The sequence below is a fragment of the Larus michahellis genome, chromosome 1, assembly GCF_964199755.1.
Source record: "Larus michahellis chromosome 1, bLarMic1.1, whole genome shotgun sequence".
In the NCBI taxonomy this organism is placed as follows: Eukaryota; Metazoa; Chordata; class Aves; order Charadriiformes; family Laridae; genus Larus; species Larus michahellis.
Window position 1 is genome coordinate 52,873,842 of NC_133896.1, and position 18,096 is coordinate 52,891,937.

At 40.7% G+C, this 18,096-nt stretch overlaps 1 protein-coding gene across 6 annotated transcripts in view; it reads left to right on the top strand.

Annotated features, from left to right (window-relative positions):
• The window catches only part of ANO4 (anoctamin 4), a 201,939-nt gene that overhangs the window by 121,009 nt on the left and 62,834 nt on the right, over nucleotides 1-18,096 (top strand). For 4 of the 6 annotated variants that reach the window (XM_074575938.1, XM_074575927.1, XM_074575917.1 and 1 more), the window contains 4 exons: nucleotides 2,662-2,762; nucleotides 3,019-3,120; nucleotides 5,952-5,996; nucleotides 10,703-10,834. In XM_074575938.1, the coding sequence (XP_074432039.1) occupies nucleotides 2,662-2,762; nucleotides 3,019-3,120; nucleotides 5,952-5,996; nucleotides 10,703-10,834 (380 nt within the window). The remainder of the gene's footprint in view (nucleotides 1-2,661; nucleotides 2,763-3,018; nucleotides 3,121-5,951; nucleotides 5,997-10,702; nucleotides 10,835-18,096) is intronic. The other 2 variants (XM_074575948.1, XM_074575965.1) reach the window with 1 other exon arrangement.

An 18,096-nucleotide genomic window follows, 5' to 3' on the forward strand; every position in this document is an offset into this window, starting at 1 on the left:
TAAGATGATACTCTTGATATTTTTTTCAGGTATTTTGATTAGCTAGTCTCTCCTTAGATTAAGCAGATGTGACATTTCATTCAATTACTCCTCCATCTGTATTTGTTCTTCTCTTTCCAATCTTGTTTTTCTCAGGCTTTCTTAGTCCTTTCATTTGTGAACACTTAACATGAGCAAACCCAAGAGAAATGGATTTCCATGTTAATAATTTAGCATTATTATCTTTCTTCTGAAAATATCTGAACCTCACAGATGTATTTTGGTTAGATCTTCTGTTGACAAAGCTGATAAAATAACATTACAAGATACTGAGTAGAAAATATTCTTAAAACATCTGTATTGTGATAACTATATGGGAGTTTTTTGTGTTTCTTTGTAAAAACATGTAACACATAAGAAATCAAATTTAGATGAAGATAGTGCTCACTTGTGAAACAGCATCTCCACAAGTTGTGTTACTGTGTCTGCCATATCTAGTATGGCTTAAACTACAATGTGCTGGAAAATGCCTATAAACCTCCTTTTTAATAGCCATCACTAAATTTACAGGCTGTTATTAAAAAATTTCCTCCATTTCTCAAATTTTTTTGTGTGTGTCAGAATCATAGTTTCCTTCTGTATATTTGGTTTATTAGATGGTTCTTTTCAGTTTTGGTGAGTTTCATTTGGTTTTTTTTAATCCGAGCTGTTTATGACAAAATTACCAGTCCACTGGTGACTTAACCTCATCTTCGAGACAGTAGTTTGGAGGAAGTTTTTAGAGTAGTAGAACTTAGTCTTGGTTTTGTGGTATCAATTGCTCAAGTCTCATGTGAAAATAAAAAATAATTTATGAATTGTACCTATAAAGAAAAACATCATCAGAGGCCTGATTTAGAATCTGTAAAAGTCAATGGAAAGAGTCCAACTGAATTCATTGTCTCTGAAGCACAAGTCTTGAGGGTATTTTGTTGCTGTTGTATCTTTTTCATGTTGAAATAGTCTTCAGAAAGTCATCAGCAAAAGAACAGCCAGATTTTTTTTTCTGCAGTTTTTAATATCAGAAAGTCACTTGTTCCATTATGCGCTAAATCCATTTTTTCAGGCAGCCTGATAGTATTTGGGTACAAATATTTCCTTGTGTCCATTTTTGAGGATTCTGATATTCTGTTTATTTAAAAAAATATTAACTCTGTAGTGACTGGGTTGAGATTATTATTTTTTTCTGTGCTAAAGAAAATCATATCTACATATCTTAACTTTTGGAGCTTTCATTCCTATCACTTCACAAAGCAATAATAACATTCTAGCTACTCTAAGGACATGAACATGCTATAGTAGTTTCAATAATTTCAGCATCTGTGACGATAGTGGAGGGAAGAACCAAATAGGTGTCAAAAGTATAAATGTCAGCCTCCCACCCATATTTATCTGTAGCTTCCAGAGAAACAATACTAGATTTAAGAACCCCTGGTAAGTTGTGTTAAGAATTAACGGGAGAAACATTGAATGTAGTACAATGTCTAAAAATCTAGGAAATCATCACTGAAGAAAACTAACAATTTTCTTGCCTGATTTGCTCAGTCTTCACACTTTCCTTTTCTCACACCCTGGACACCTTTACCCATTTCCTCGGTATTCCTCAAACTCAGCCTGTAGTTGTCCCTGTTAATGTGATCCATTCAGTTATCTAAAGCTGTATTGTATGCAATTTTATGAGAATTTCATTGATTTTCATTAGAATTTGAACAGTTATCTTCCAGTATTAATATGTGGCTGTCTGTGTTCTCAGGTCGGCTTCAGCCAACCCTGCTGTAGCTTCCTTGTAAAGCACTATTTCTCCTCCTGAATGCAGAGCTAAATTTCTCCCCTTCTCTTCTTTACTGCATATTCTCTGTTCTTCGCCAGGCAGCCTTCTGTTAGGTAACAGCCATTCTGGTGCACATACCCTACATAAAGCACTCTTCATGCTACATACAACCCATAGAAAAGAAGATAGGACTGTGAAGAGATCTTGCTGGCATAGTCATGGCCCTCAACCTTCCTGGGCAGCAAACCTGTACCATATTATGCTGTGGGCAGCATCAAATTTCATTTTTCCCCACTGGCTTTAGTTCTAACATTCTGAATTCATGTGGCCAAGAGGGAAGCTGGAGGACAGGAAGCTGGAAGCCATGGCTCTGCAGTCGGACTTCGCTATTTGTCCATGTGGGGCAACAAGGATAAGACCACGCTGTCACACAAATGTTTCTTGATTGCTAGATGTGCCACCACACATCTGCACTTCTGTGTGTGTGTGACTGCAGAAAACCAAGTCAATTGTCAGAATTAGATCCTGACTTTCCATTTTGCCTTTAGCTGAATTTCAGGACCCAGCTTCCAGACCCAGATTTACCCACCAATCTTGTTGCCACTCCACACTTGGGTAACCCACAACTCCATGTCAGCCTCCCCTCCATTCCGTCTTTTCCATGTGAAGGAAGTGCACATGCAGGCCAGAAAGGAGTCACAGCAAGGCTTTCAGGAAACCAGAAGGAAAACGAGTTGAAAAAATACTGGTAGAACGACACGTGCTTGAGGAAGAAACAGGAAGTGGGAGGGAGGGATGACCACTGACCATGGTTTCTTTTTTTTTTCCTTGAAAAAGTAAGCCTTGATGGCTGTTTTGTTTTTCTTTTGCAGTCATCTCTAACAAACAGTGACATCATCTTTGTGAAGTTGCATGCCCCTTGGGAAGTCCTGGGCAAATACGCTGAACTAATGAATGTAAGAATGCCTTTCAGGTAGGTGTAGTTGTATTTTGTCTCAACCTCCAAAGTCACACTATACTATAAAGCTAATGTAATAGTAACACCAAAATGCACATGGAAAAGCTCTTCTATAACATACCACACATCTTTAGAAAATATAAATGGAGTACCTTAGATACCATATTCATTGCTGTTTCTTGTTAATGCCTGCAATTTCAGTACAATACTGGTGTGAAATTAAGGTGAGCTGTAGCAGTGCAGCTGTTTTCATGGGGTATTCTATCCTTAGGCCCTTTAACCCCTTCAATGCTGGAGCCCCCTGCATACTTGTGCGCTGCTGTTTTTTAAATGGACATTTCATTGAAATCAATGGGAGGTCAAGAAGATCCAGGTACGTAAGGCAGCACAGAAGGTGCATGTCTGTTGGACGTATCTGGTATGTTCAGCACCTGTAAATTACTTGTATAGTGTGTAATTATGGAAATACAGCTTATAAATAAGTATCACATCTAATAGGAGAACAAGTCAGACTAGTAATGCTTTTTTCTGTGGAGAAAATAAAGAACTTATATTAAATGCTACTGATAACCAAATTCATTCCACACTGTCATTCAGATTATTTTTATCATTTATTTAATATTTTTTGCATGTTGGGCTATGAAATTTTTGATCTAAAATATTGATTTTACTCTGCTGGTTATCAGAACTGTTAAAATAGCCTAAAGACTTCCACTGGAACTGACCAAAACCCATGAACTGAGAGGTCTTGATTCTTCTTTCAATTAGCAGGGTTTATAGATGCATAGCTCCATTGATTTTAATGGAATTACTCCTGAGCAAGAAAAAGATCAGACCCAGAATATGCAACTAGTGAGTTGGTGTCCTTTGTAGGATTTCTTCTGTTTTCTTCTTCCTTAAGGATGAAAAATGCCTTTGGTATGAGACAAGCTGTAGCAGTACAGAACTTGCTAGGGAAAATGGATATGAATTAAGGACAAAATTGCAGGCTTATTCTGTATGTATTTTGGTTTTCATTTTCCCAGCAAATCTTCAACTGTTCTTTCTTGTGTTCTTAGTCCTAAAGAGAAAAATATAAAAGCTATCACAAGTTATTGCAAGATATTCATATATTCTTTTAAAAAAGTGCTCTAGTCATAGAAAAAATGGGCTGGCCCAAAAGTGTACCTCCTTTGACTTCTGTGGCGTTCCTTGAGGTGAACCTGCCCCAGTAGGAGGATAAGGTCTCATGATTAAGAAATACACTAGGAGCTCTAGATTTTAGTCACTGTGAGCAACTTGTTCTTTCCTGATCTGAAGTCCCTTTTTTTGAAATCTGTCGCTCAGCAGATAGCAAAGTAGATGCCATGTAGATTATATAGAAAGCGTCAAAAATACTGAAGGTTTCTTGACCTGCTTCAGGACCACAGCTTCATTCTTTCCACATCCACAGAGAGAGAATTATTACAATATTGTTAAGAGGAAATCATGATGATTTACTAATGTCTGCTGGGCAGACTCTTAAATTTTATTTTAGGAGCAACAGTACTGTCTACCATTTAAAACTAAGGACCAGCATTTTACAAAATGCCCACTAGTCTAGACTGCCTGTTTCCAGGTGCCCTCATCTAACCGCTTGTTTTAAGGGCTGCTGATTGCTTACAGCTCCCGATATTTTAGGTTGGCATTGTCCAAGGTCCACACGTCAGTGAATAAAATCCTTTCTGTTTCGAAACGGGGGTGCCAAAACAGTGAATACCTCTGAATATTTGAAGCAAAATCAGTAAGTGGATGGCAACTTCAAAAACACTTAGCTTTGACCCTTCTCTGCTCCTGCTAAGTACAGCAAGATAAATAACAGTATTTTGTGTAAGAGTTGGCCAAAGTGGGCTGGTCAACATGAAATTGTTTTGAAAATTTCACTTCACCAGCACAATATGGACACTGATAACAAAAAGAATGCCAAAGTATTATGTGCTATTTAAATTCTAAGTTCTGAAAATCAACCTGGAATACTAACCAGGTTTTTTCTATATTTTTTAAAGCATCGGTGCTGTCTCATTTTAGAAATGTCTCAACTATGCTTGATTTCAAGGCACTAACAACAACATTCCTACAGTACATATAATATACACGACTATTCAGAATATGTGTAGTGTGAGCCCTTCATTTTCCATAAGTGATACAGTTCAGCGTTACACAATGGAACCTCTCAGAATACAGAGAAGCCACCTTGATTTAGCAATGACCTTCAGTGGATGACTAAGTCAGCCCCTGGAGGAAGAAACCGGAGTCCAGGCAGGCACCCAAATCTTCCAGTAAGGAGTATCGGTCCCAAAACCACACCTAAAAGCCCTCGTATTTTCTTAACTCTTGTGGAGATGTGATCTCTATGCTGAAGGTGATGTGTCAAAACCTGACAACTGTGGTGTTGTAGGCATGTAAGAGGAGTACAAAAGCTGCCAGCAGCATCAGAGTGGGACAGGAGGTGGACTCCCTGTTCTGGATCCACACACGATGGTCGGGGGGGGCTGCTCTGCCCTGCAGGACTGGTCAGGAAGCGGGCCGAGAGTGTGGTCGGCATGTGTCTGCTCATGCACCCTTGTCTGCTCACTTGTCCCCCATGCGCGCTCCCACACAGCTTATTGCACCGACAACAGAAATCAGCTGTGCCTGTTTGAGGGGCAGAGGGGGGTGGCAAGCACATACTTATTTGCTTGTGTAGCCTATATTCTGTTTCAAGGGATGTTACCCCAACAGCACGCACTGGTCCCGGTTGGTACTGCATGTGTTATGGCATATTGCAGCATCAGGTACCACTTTCCTGGCTTTTCTAAGTCATTCCCCTTTGTGTTTCACCAAATGCAGCTTTAATCGTTCACTAGTGGATGTGACATAGTTTATCCGTATTTGTATCAGCCCTATGGAATTCCTGCAACAGTTTAGGGACTTCTTTGAAATAGAAACATCTTTGGGTCCCCATCCTTCACACATGACAAATAGCAGAGAAGGAGAAGACAATGGGAAAATTATGACCTTCTTGCAATTCAAATGCCACCAGAGTCTGTGTGGCTTCCTGTGACAGTTCTGTTAATCTCTCTTTTAGTCTCTTCCTCCACCTCTTACAGGCTTCTGTCTTCAATCTCCTTTCCTTCCTTGCTAGTTCATACTGTAACTGACGATGGGTTTTCTTCTCGACTGGCTTCATTTTTGCTGTTCTTCCAGGAGAAAAATCTATTACCTGCACCGCCGATACAAGTTCATGAATAGGTGAGTAGAATTCGTATGCCAGTCCGGTTTATGTTCATTTGGTCTCAATAACAAAAATAATGGTTAAGGTCAAGTTGGAAGGAAAAGTTTATTAGCTTTGTTTGTAGGAAGGGTGGAGTCACTCATGGCACATGAGGACATCTGCAAAAACAAATACAGAAGTTGCATTTTTAAGGCCTCTGCAATGTGAAAGAGGCAATTCATTTTCTCAGTGTTGCCTTCTTTAGGAGTAAGAAAATATTTTTCAATTGATAGAGTCTTTTAAAGAATAAGTGTGTTAGTGCAAATACTGTATCTCTTTCTTTTCATGTAGCTCATTAGTGAGCTTCTTGGGGTTAAAATACCACAGTTACAGCTTTTTTTCATTTCCATGCACGTTGATTACTTGTAATAGCAATGACATTATTTATTTATTGCTTCCTCTGTTGGGATGCTTAGTACTTTGTTGGTAGATAGGAAAGCAATGAACCAAGTTCATCTCAGGTGTAACGTCATTGAGCTTGAGATGAGTATTTTTCAAGAATCTTTGAAGTGCTTTCACTCAATTATTAAATATCTTTAAGGTTATGTTTGATGCCTGGTTTGTGTCTGAGAACGCAATGAAAAACTTTCAGTGCTGCAGTTTGCATTTTCTTTTTTACACCTTGGACAATTAAAGGAAAATATCTCCAAAAAGCCTAAAAAATATACAGGCTTGGAAAAGACCAGATCAAATGTTGGTATTTAATGCCACAGTGCTGTTGATGCAATTTTTAAAAGGGTATAGAATTTGATTTACTGTGTCACTCTGAGGTCAGTGGAAGTATTCCCTTGAACCTCTGAGAGAAGAATTAAATTTGAGAAATCTGCATTTTTGAGTAAACAGCTGTATCACTTTGCAGATAATGTCAGTAGCTGAACATCCATGGGAAAATAAATCACATATTATGATGCCGCTGTATAAGGATATTGAAAAGCATTTTGTATATTAAATTCCATCACAGTGTGCTAGTGACTTGAGAGTACCAGCATTGATCTCATATTATAGTATTTGCTTCTTAATATTAGTAAGCACCAAATGGGCTTTTTGTGGAGTTAAGGCATTTTACCTGGTCAGCACAGGCTAACAGACCCACACGATTTTTCTAAAGCTTGTTTATGCTCCCCACTTCCCATCCCCACCTTACAGTAAATGCAGCTGTTAGCTTTGGAATTTTTCTTGGTTTTAATTAAGACATGGCTGCTTTGACTAAAGCAATAGATAGGAAGGAGTACGTGAAGATTCTAACATTTATATGTGATGTATGAAATTTTGCTTTACATTCATTTTCTTATGAGTCAGGATGCGAATTGAAGTCAGTGTGGAAAGAGGTATGATCTTTTTCTGGTATTTTAGTTCTTGAGTGATGAGAACACTTGGCTAAATTCAATTTTTATGTTCAGGTCTATAAATAGCTACTCGAGGTGGAAAAGCTATAACTGAATAGTCCCAGTGGGAAAAAAGAAAACATATTCAGCTTTATTTTCATTTATGTGAAACTCAGATATACAGCCGCAATAACAGTATCTATTTCCTCCACTCCTAGTTCAGTGAAGATTACAAGTAACTGAAGCCTTGGTCCATTTTTTGAGCTAAGCCAAACTTTATGTTGACATTCAGGCAAAATTTATTTTAAAGAGGACTTTTGTTACAAGGCAAAGCCCAGAGCAGGTCACTTACAACTTGTCAACCTGACTTGAATTTTCTCTCTGAAAAATTCTAGTGATCTCAAAATTTAAAAGAATAAAACTCCCTTAATATTTTTTAGAGGAAACGGGGCATACCAGGTACCTATACAGTACCTGCATTGTGGTTAAAAACTAAACTAAGACAATATCTAGCACTACAATATGCATACAGCTCTGTCAGAGCTGACCCACAAATAAAAATCAGTCTTGATTCAAAACATCTTTTTTATTTTCCTAACTTCCTCTTTCCTTTGAAAAAATGATTCTATCCCTACCTCTCTTCCTAATGATAAAACAGTTTCTTTGAAATTATTTGAGAAACCCTTAAGTTAAGCACAGTAATATCTTCAGAAAGAGGGTACTAAGACTAGACTTGTAGAGCAGGGGCAGGAATGAAGTGGAAGAGACTGTCTTTGAGACACTGTGTGAATTGAGAGAATGATTTTTTGCTTTATGAGGTTAACAAGTGTTTTTAAAGAAGGAATTTAAGAAGGATATTATTATTAGATCTTCCACTCTCGTCTTTCATTGTGGCTAACTCTACAGTGCCTCGTCATTCCATGCACTCTATTGTTCTTGTGTAGATTGCTCTGCTTTCCAAACACTGTTCTCTTGTTCAGCTGAGTATATAAGCTTCTCCATAAGGAAAAGTGAGGCATGGATTAGCCTTGAAGAAGTGATGAAACACAGTAGATTTTTAACACTGTTTATCTGTGTTTGATAGCACAAACACCACTCTTTCAGGGTTTTTTTTTGAGAGAGATGCTCCTGTAGAGTATAAAGCCTGTGCTGATGGCTGATGGCACTGGGGTGAGCTGTAGGCAATTTAAGAATTTGGTTATTTTTCTTTTCCAAGGAGATAACTAGTTTGTTGGGTTTTTTTTCTCTAGGGATGGCTTTGCTGTAGTGTATGTTCTGGGCCTTGCAGCCTTCTCAGACCTGTTTGCCAGCAGGCTCACTGAGCATGCCAAGTAATCTGAGTCCTGGGAATGGCAAACCAGTCAAATTCTGGGTACACTCAGTGAGAAGCCAACATGAATAATGCATTGCTTTTAAGTGGGGAAAGCACTCTGTGCCTGCATGCGTGCATGCGTGGTGTGATAAACCTGCAGCACGCCTATCTCAAACGTGCACATTGACTTGCAGGATGGATGGGAAAGGATTGCAGCTTAGCAAGGGTGTTAATAGCTTAGAGAATTCAAACAATTTATGCAGCAAATAAGCATGGAATGGGATATTTAGAAAACCTTTCTGCCTGATTCCTCTTCCTTTTTCCATACCCAGAGTCAGTAAGCCTGCTGAGTATACAGTAATGCAGAGCTTGTAGCCTTTACAGAAGAAAAACTGGAGGCCAAGAGACAGAGGATTCCCCTGTAGAGAGCTTACTTTTCCCTTGTCATTCCTATCAGTCTCTGCACAGACTAGCTCAAGGCTGTCAGGCTGGATGCTGCAACTGGAGAGTTACTGTTGGTCAGGCCCTTTACAGCCCTGGATCTGACATCTCACCTGCACTTGGGCACAGACATTTACAAGCTGCCTCCTCCTGTGCTCTGAACTGCTGGGCCAGTGCAAACACTCCCATGAAGAGTTTACGATTATAAGTCTTATATTTGCACACGCATTGCAGTTCTTCCAAACAGTCTTGATGGTAAATACCACCACGCCTCCCTCCCCCGCCATGCTATTCCCAGAATGGGAATACACAAATGGTACCAAAACAAGTAGAGCTAATTTGGTTACAATTTTGAAATGTGCCCGTGTTTAAAAATTAGCATTATCTTTCTTATCCAAGGTAAAAATAGCTGAAGGGAGAAGGTTGAATATTCCAGGAAACATTATGTGTATTTTAAATGAAAGTATGTAATAATTTCATGTCATTTTCCCACATGCTCAGCTGCTTGGGTATGGATTGCCCTCCCTCAAAGTGACTGTGCAGCCCTCACAGCGTTTGCTGGTCATAAAGTTATCACACTGACTTCTGTCAAAAGAAAAGAAACAACTACATTTCCAGTCCTTGAACTTCATCCAGAACTGGACTTAGTCTTCAAAGGATGTCAATTCATGCCCTTTAGTTCCAGTCCTGGAAAGATTCATCCAGTGACTGAAGTATGTGCATAGTCCATAATTTGTTGTCTATGATTTTTGCAGGCAGGGATCACTGATTAGGACTTGAAGGTGTTAGGAACTTCTGAGAGAGTAGGGCTCATTGTGCCAGACATATCTCATCTTTCTCACATGTTTTTCATTATAACATTTTGGTTTGGATTTGAATTTGGTTTAGATTATCTTCTCCAATCAGCTCTGATTCTTCCCTTTCCCTTCATTTCAGTGTGCATCTTTGCATGAGTGCACTTGCAATTAAATCCGTCCTTTCTTCACCTTGATCTTAGTTTGTTTTCACCTTCTAAGTGTAAGAATCTGTGTAGCAGTCGCCTATTAAACTATAAACTGAATATTCTAGTTTCATGGAGGTTGTAGTACTGCAAGACACTACAATGGAACCAAATGAACACAGTAGCCTGTTTTTTATAGCATCAGTTGCAGGGTAAGAATCCATACAGAGAGCAGTAAAGAGATGCAACTTGCTGGGGTTTAGCTGCCAAAGCTCTCTGTCACAGTCTCTGCCATTCTATTGTTTGTATGTCCAAAGTCTAATGTGTCAATTAAGCCTGAAATTTAAACGAGCTGAAACGCTGAGAAATAAAGGTTTAGAGAGTTGCCAAGAGCTTATTGGGCTTAATAAGATTTATAGCAGCATGTACTATCAGCATTGCTTTTCTGTTGAGACAAAATAAGATGCTCCTCTCCTGAAAGCTGGTTATTAATAATCAAGTTCGGCATGTATAATTTGGTCTGCCTCAAAAAAGTCAAAAGACATTTCTTCTTTTCCAGTTGTAAATATTAAGTGGCCTAGTTTGCTAGCATGTGTTCTTTGTAAGTTCTCTGTAATGTAATGAAAAAACACTATCTCAAATGCTCACACTTTTCATGTGCTGCAGGATCGAGAAACAAATAAGCAGGTTTCGAGGATGGTTACCTAGAAAGCCAATGAAACTGGACAAGGAGACACTGCCAGATCTGGAGGAGAATGACTGCTATACTGCTCCATTCAGCCAACAAAGGATCCACCAGTGAGTATTTTATTATATCTTGATTACAAGGTGAAAACTTTTCCTTCTGGATTCACCTTGGAAAAAATCAATTTCTTAGTTCATGTCTTAAAGACTAGTGCCTTCAAATTAGTTCTTTGCCACACAAAGGGAGAGATGGAGAGTCCTGAGAGAGCATAAAGTCTGTCTGCATTTCTAATAATTAAAGGTCCAGCTCAAGCTAAAAAAAATCAATGGAAAAGTTCCTCTTAATTCACTGGAAATTCAATTACATACCTAAAGTAGTCAAATGGCTAATTCTCTCTTGGTTCAGATCTGCAGTTGTTCTTTGTCTCTTAAAGGTGTGATTAAAACTTCTTTTTCAGCATTTCTGTGTCTTTAGCATAATCAAAATTATCCCTTCTAACACTGATGGTTGAAATAAACTGGCATTGCATTTCATTCCTAGTTACAACGGTAGAACAAAGAGAAGAAAGAAGAGAATGTAATTTCATTTGTAGTTCTCTATCTTTTACTTTTATGGAAGCAAAACTGCTTGCAAAATGCGAGTATTAAGACCTACCAGTAACACTTGTCCAAGCATACCAATGGCATACCAATGTCACTAGAGAAATCATTTGATTACTATATGCTCCATGCATTAAGACTGCTTCTGTGAAGAGCAGGAGGAGGGAAATAGTCATAGGGGGGGACATTCTGAGGGGAACCGAGGGTCCCGTATGCAGGCCGGACCCTTCCCACAGGGAGGTCTGTTGCCTCCCTGGGGCCCGTGTTAAGGATATAGCCAGGAAGCTTCCCGGCCTGATACGGCCCTCAGATTATTACCCTCTTTTGATCTTACAGGCAGACAGTGAGGAGCTGGAGAGTAGAAGTCTGAGGGCAATGAAGAAAGATTTCAGGGCCTTGGGACGGCTTGTCAAGGGTTCGGGAGCACAAATTGTGTTCTCTTCTGCCCTTCCAATTTTGGGGACTGACGAATGGGTAAACAAGAAAATCGGACAGATCAACACCTGGCTCCAAAACTGGTGCTATGAGCAGGGCTTTGGGTTCAGTGATCATAGTTTGATCTGCAGGACACCGGGCCTGCTCACTAGGAATGGGAAAACCCTATCCCAAAAGGGGAAAAAGGTACTAGGACAAGAGTTAGCAAGGCTCATGGACAGGGCTTTAAACTAGTATCGAAGGGGGAAGGGGATAAAACCAGGCCCACTAGTAATGAGCCTAGGGATAAAGGGCCAAGGATGGGGGCGAAATCGGTAGCCCAGCTCAAGTGCATCTACACGAATGCACGTAGCATGGGCAACAAACGGGATGAGCTGGAAGCCATTGTGCAGCAGGACAGCTATGATGTAGTTGCCATCACGAAAACATGGTGGGATGACTGTCACGACTGGATTGCTGCGATGAATGGCTATAAGCTCTTCAGAAGGGATAACCAAGTAAGGAGAGGCGGGGGTGTGGCTCTGTACATTAGGGAGTGTTTTGATTGTATAGAGCTAGATTCCAGTGATGATAAAGTCAAGTGTTTATGGGTAAGGTAGAAGGGGAAGGGAAATAAGGGAGATGTTGTGCTGGGAGTATGCTACAGACCACCTGGCCAGGATGAGGAGACAGATGAAGTATTCTATAAGCATCTGGCTGAAGTCTCGCAATCGCCAGCCCTTATTCTTGTTGGGGACTTCAACCTGCCAGGTATCTGCTGGAAATATAACACAGCAGAGAGCAGGCAGGCTAGGAGGTTCCTCGAGCGCATGGAAGATAACTTCCTGACACAACTGGTAGGTGAGCCTACCAGGGGAGGTGCCTTGCTAGACCTACTGTTGACAAACGGAGAAGGACTAGTGGGAGATGTGGTGGTCGGAGGTCGTCTTGGGTTTAGTGATCATGAAATGGCCAAGTTTTCAATTCGTAGCGATGTAAGGAGGGAGGTTAGCAAAACCTCCACCTTGGAATTCCAGAGGGCGGACTTTGGCTTGTTCAGGACACTGGTTGGGAGAGTCCCTTGGGAGACAGTCCTGAAGGACAAAGGGGTCCAGGAAGGCTGGACACTCTTCAAGAAGGAAATCTTAAAGGCCCAGGAGCAGGCTGTCCCCAAGTGTTGCAAGTCTAAAGGGCGGGGAAAATGGCCAGCCTGGATGAACAAGGAACTTCTGATGGGATTTAGGAATAAAAGGAGGGTTTACCACCTTTGGAAGAAGGGACAGGCAACTCAGGAGGAGTACAGAGATCTCGTTAGGTTATACAGAGAGGAAATTAGGAAGGCAAAAGCCCAGCAGGAGCTCAACTTGGCCACTAACATTAAGGACAACAAAAAAAGCTTTTGTAAATACATCAACAAAAAGAAAGCCAGGGAGAATCTCCATCCCTTACTGGATGTTGGGGGGAAAGTGGCAACCACTGACGAGGAGAAGGCTGAGATACTTAATGCCTTCTTTGCCTCCGTCTTCAATAGTCAGACCAGCTATCCCCAGGGTGCTCAGCCTCCTGAGCTGGAAGATAAGGATGGAGAGCAGAACAACCCACCCATAATCCAGGAGGAAGTAGTCAATGATCTGCTTCTGCACCAAGACGTAGATAAGTCTTTGGGGCCAGATGGGATTCACCCAAGAGTACTCAGGGAGCTGGCGGGAGAGCTCACCAAGCCTCTCTCCATCATTTATCAACAATCTTGGTCAACAGGGCAGGTGCTAGATGACTGGAGGGTGGCTAATGTGACGCCCATCTACAAGAAGGGTCGGAAGGAGGATCCGGGGAACTACAGGCCTGTCAGCCTGACCTCGGTACCAGGGAAGATCATGGAGAGGATCATCATGAGTGAGCTCTCATGGCAAGTGCAGGGCAGCCAAGGGATCAGGGCCAGCCAGCATGGGTTTACGAAGGGGAGGTCCTGCTTAACCAACTGGATCTCTTTCTATGACCATGTGACCCGCCTTCTGGATGCAGGGAAGGTGGTGGACGTTGTCTGTCTGGACTTTGGTAAGGCCTTTGACACCGTCCCCCACAGCATTCTCCTGGAGAAGCTGGCGAATCATGGCATAGACAAGTGTACTCTTCGCTGGGTTAAAAACTGGCGGGATGGCCGTGCCCAGAGAGTTGTGATTAATGGGGTGAAATCCTCTTGGTGGCTGGTCACCAGTGGTGTCCCTCAGGGCTCAGTTTTGGGGCCGGTTTTGTTTAATATCTTTATCAATGATCTGGATGAGGGGATCGAGTGCACCCTCAGTAAGTTTGCAGATGACACCAAACTAGGTGGGAGTGTTGATCTGCTTGAGGGTCCGAAGGCTCTACAGAGGGACCTGGACAGGCTGGATCAATGGGCCAAGGCCAACTGTATGAAGTTTAATAAGGCCAAGTGCCGGGTCCCGCATTTTGGTCACAACAACCCCAAGCAACACTACAGGCTTGGGGAAGAGTGGCTGGAAAGCTGCCCGGCAGAAAAGGACCTGGGGGTGCTGGTGGATGGCCAGCTTAACATGAGCCAGCAGTGTGCCCAGGTGGCCAAGAAGGCCAACAGCATTCTGGCTTGTATCAGGAATAGCGTGGCCAGCAGGAGCAGGGACGTGATCGTGCCTCTGTACTCGGCACTGGCGAGGCCTCACCTCGAGTACTGTGTTCAGTTCTGGGCCCCTCTGTACAAGAGGGACATTGAAGCGCTGGAGCGTGTCCAGAGGAGAGCTACCAGGCTGGTGAGGGGTCTGGAGACCAGGTCATATGAGGAGAGGCTGAGGGATCTAGGCATGTTTAGCTTGGAGAAGAGGAGGCTGAGAGGAGACCTCATTGCCCTCTACAGCTAACTGAAAGGAGATTGTAGAGAGGTGGGTGTTGGCCTCTTCTCCCAAGTAAAAAATGACAGGACCAGAGGTAATGGTCTGAAGGTGCGGCAGGGAAGGTTTAGGTTAGATATTAGGAGGAATTACTTTACTGAAAGAGTGGTCAGGCACTGGAACAGCCTGCCCAGGGAGGTGGTTGAGTCACCATCCCTGGAGGTGTTTAAGAAACATCTAGATGTGGCACTTCAGGGCATGCTCTGAAGGGCAGAGATTGTAGGTTGTTTGGTTGGACTCGATGATCTTAAGGGTCCTTTCCAACCATGAAGATTCTGTGATTCTGTGACTTTCAGGTCTCATGTGGAATTTCAGGGTTGTCAAATTTCGGAGAAAAAGTATGTCTTGAGGGTAGTTACAGTGTTTGTGATACTGGAAACAATCTTTGACTGCCAAGGAACAAAATCACAAATAGGCAGCACTGACCAGGATACTGACAGGAGATTCATGTGATGCAGAATGAATTACAGGCAGCTCAAAGTGTGAAATATGTGATTTTACTGAGGGAGAAGCCAAGTTGAGGTAGTGCTTTTAAACGCCTCGCTTTGAATGAACAATTAGCTGCAACAGGGATGAATAAAATAAACCTCCTCTGACATAAGTAGTGTCTTTCCAAATACAGCAGAAAAACAAAACCAGGTGCAAATCTCCAGGGAAATTTCAGTAGAATTCTGCTCCTAGCACCAGTCGCCAGCCAGGGTTTTCTCCACTAAATGTCTGTGCCCTGAATAGACATCAGGTTCAGATTACAGAGTCTTCCCATACTTGAGCAAAAAGGTGAGTCAGTTATTGTGCCCTGCAAGAGGAAGAGAAGGTGCAAATTAGTTCAAGAATAGACCAGTGATAATAAAAAATGAAGGAACTGGGATGGCTGGGTTGGTATTTTTGTTAAGATTAACTACTAACTTCCCTTAAAATTATAGCATATAATAAACGTTTTTTGTGGCTGGAAGGAGAATTGGCATGTATGAAGCAGAATATTTTTTTCATTCTTCTGCCTTGCTCATGTTTGTGTTGGTAAACTGGTGGGGGATGTTATTAAATACTGTGTTAGTTTCATTAACATTCCCGCTGTCGTCTGGCACTTCTCTTGCATCATTGCAGACTTTGAAGCTCTACTCCCCAGCAGGCCTGACATTTTCTGTTTTGCTTTCTGTGTAGTCTTCCGTTCCTTTTGTGTTGGCACTAATAAAATGCTGGCTGAGCTGCCCTCCTTTTCCCAAAAGGTGCTGGCTCTGAGAGGATTCTTGTGTTCCCGTCACACTCCAGCCTGTTGTCTGTGTCTGTCTTATTCTGTTTCTCTAGAATTTTGAAATATAATGACTTGTTCAATATTTGTCTAGTGAGTTGCATGCAGGAGTTTTAATTATTCCAAGAATTTCTGGGTATGTTGGTAAGCAGAGCATTTCAGGAACATGTTTAGTATGTGCTTTTAATCTTTGATTGTGGAGTGCGGGTATCGAAGAATTGTAAATGTAGAGTTAAAAAGAATTATTTTGTTAGTATCAGTTAACAGTCAAGAAGTGAATTATGTTGGGATTCACTCACTTTGTACAAATTGCTTCTTACTTTGTTCAAATTGCTGCTTATTCCAAGATATACATACGCTTTCTGTTGAAAGACCTGTATACAACAAGCCAATAGTAAAGATGCCCATGTAGAAAGTATGAATATGCAAAGAAGGCATTAAGTACCTCAGCCTTCAGTCCTTGTGCGCTGTGTTAAGGTGGTAGCTGAAAAATGGCACTAGTGTCTCCTTAAGCACAGATTTTGGGTTTCAAGTTTATAGTAAAAAAGATAAGATTTTCTTGCAAATCTGGAATCCGAAGTGAGAGGAGATTAAGTGAGAAGTACATTAAACTGTTCCTTAAGAAACAGCCTTGGGAGACTAAAATATATCAGTCTTTCAATGACACTAACGTGGACTTTTCTGGCTGTTTTACAAGTATTGCTGGCAAGCAATATATGTGCTTTTGCCAGCTGAACATATCTAGAATTTCTGGGTTGTAATAAATCAATGTTTATCCAAGATATGTTTAATGATTGCTTAATGGTCATGTACTAAATCATTCACAAATACAACCATCTTGGAAGTATAAATCTCCATATACTGAGTTTTCCAGTAAGATCTCCATGTCCTCACTGTAGGTTTTGCCACACAGCATAGCTGGAGGTTGCAGAATTCTTTCTTCTGTCCTGGTTTTATGTGCTTTTATTTTTCTAAAATATTGTTCCTTAAATATTCATATGAGTTTGCCCATATTTGATGTTTGTCTAAATATTGCAATCTGGGTCTTGAATTCCTTATTTCTTCCTTTCTTCATAGCCTCAGATGTTTTTTTTTACCTCAGCAAGTAATAGACAGCAAGACAATAGATCTTTTTTGATCTAGACACAGTTTTCATATCTAGGGCTCCAGTCTGATACAGATGATATCTGAAATATGATCTGAGTACAGTCTTCATTTGTGACAGCCACTTTTAAAACCATGGAAAGACAGATGACTGACAATACTTACAATGCAGAGTCTGGGGCGGAAAATAGTTAAGACCAAAACCAGCAAGGCCTGATCGGGGCTTTTTTCAATGGGAATTATTATTTTTGAAATACCAATGTACAATGATCATTTGCAATTTTAGTAAATCATATTATGTTCTTTTTCTTTCTTGCATTTTTTTTTCCATTCACATGGAAAAGGCCAGATGTGGAGAAAGGCTAGCTTTCAGAAAAAGGCTAAATTTGTGCTGAGAGACACAGCTAACCATCTGCCCTCCCTCCAAAATGGGCAAAGGAGAAAACTGCAAGAATCACATTTGTGAGATGTGCCTATAACTTTTGCAGCATGGCTTCAGGTTTTCTTCTAAAGGGATTATGGCATACCTTGTAGGGTATATCACTAAATTCTCAGTATAAGAGAAAACCAAAATTCATCTTATTTCCTAAGTAATAGGAAATCTCTTTTTGGAGGAAAAAAGCTCTGCCTGGCTGAGGCAAGCATTTTGTTGTAATCGTGTGGAATACAGAATGATAATTTTCAAGATAGACTTCTGAGTAGTATCTCTCTTCTGCAGCCACAGCCTGGGGAAGGGCTTTATTTATGCCAAAGCATTTCTTCTGATAATTATCAGTTACAAGAATGCGCAGTTCACAATATGTGAAAAGTGTTTTCCATCGGACATGATGATAATTAGTTATTTTTCTACTACATCTTAGTTATTTTACGTAGTAAACTGCTAGTCAGCTGGAAATAGTAACAGTAATAATTAGCTGCAATTTCTTAGATAGCTGTATACTAGCTAGGAAAATGTTTTCCTTTTTTTTTTTCTTCCAAAGGCAATAAACTCTCTGGTTAAATATTAATGTAATATATAACTGAATAAACCACCGAAAATAAATATTTATTTCTTCTGTGAAAATTAGATTAAAAATTTACACAATTATGACAACTAGGACAGCATC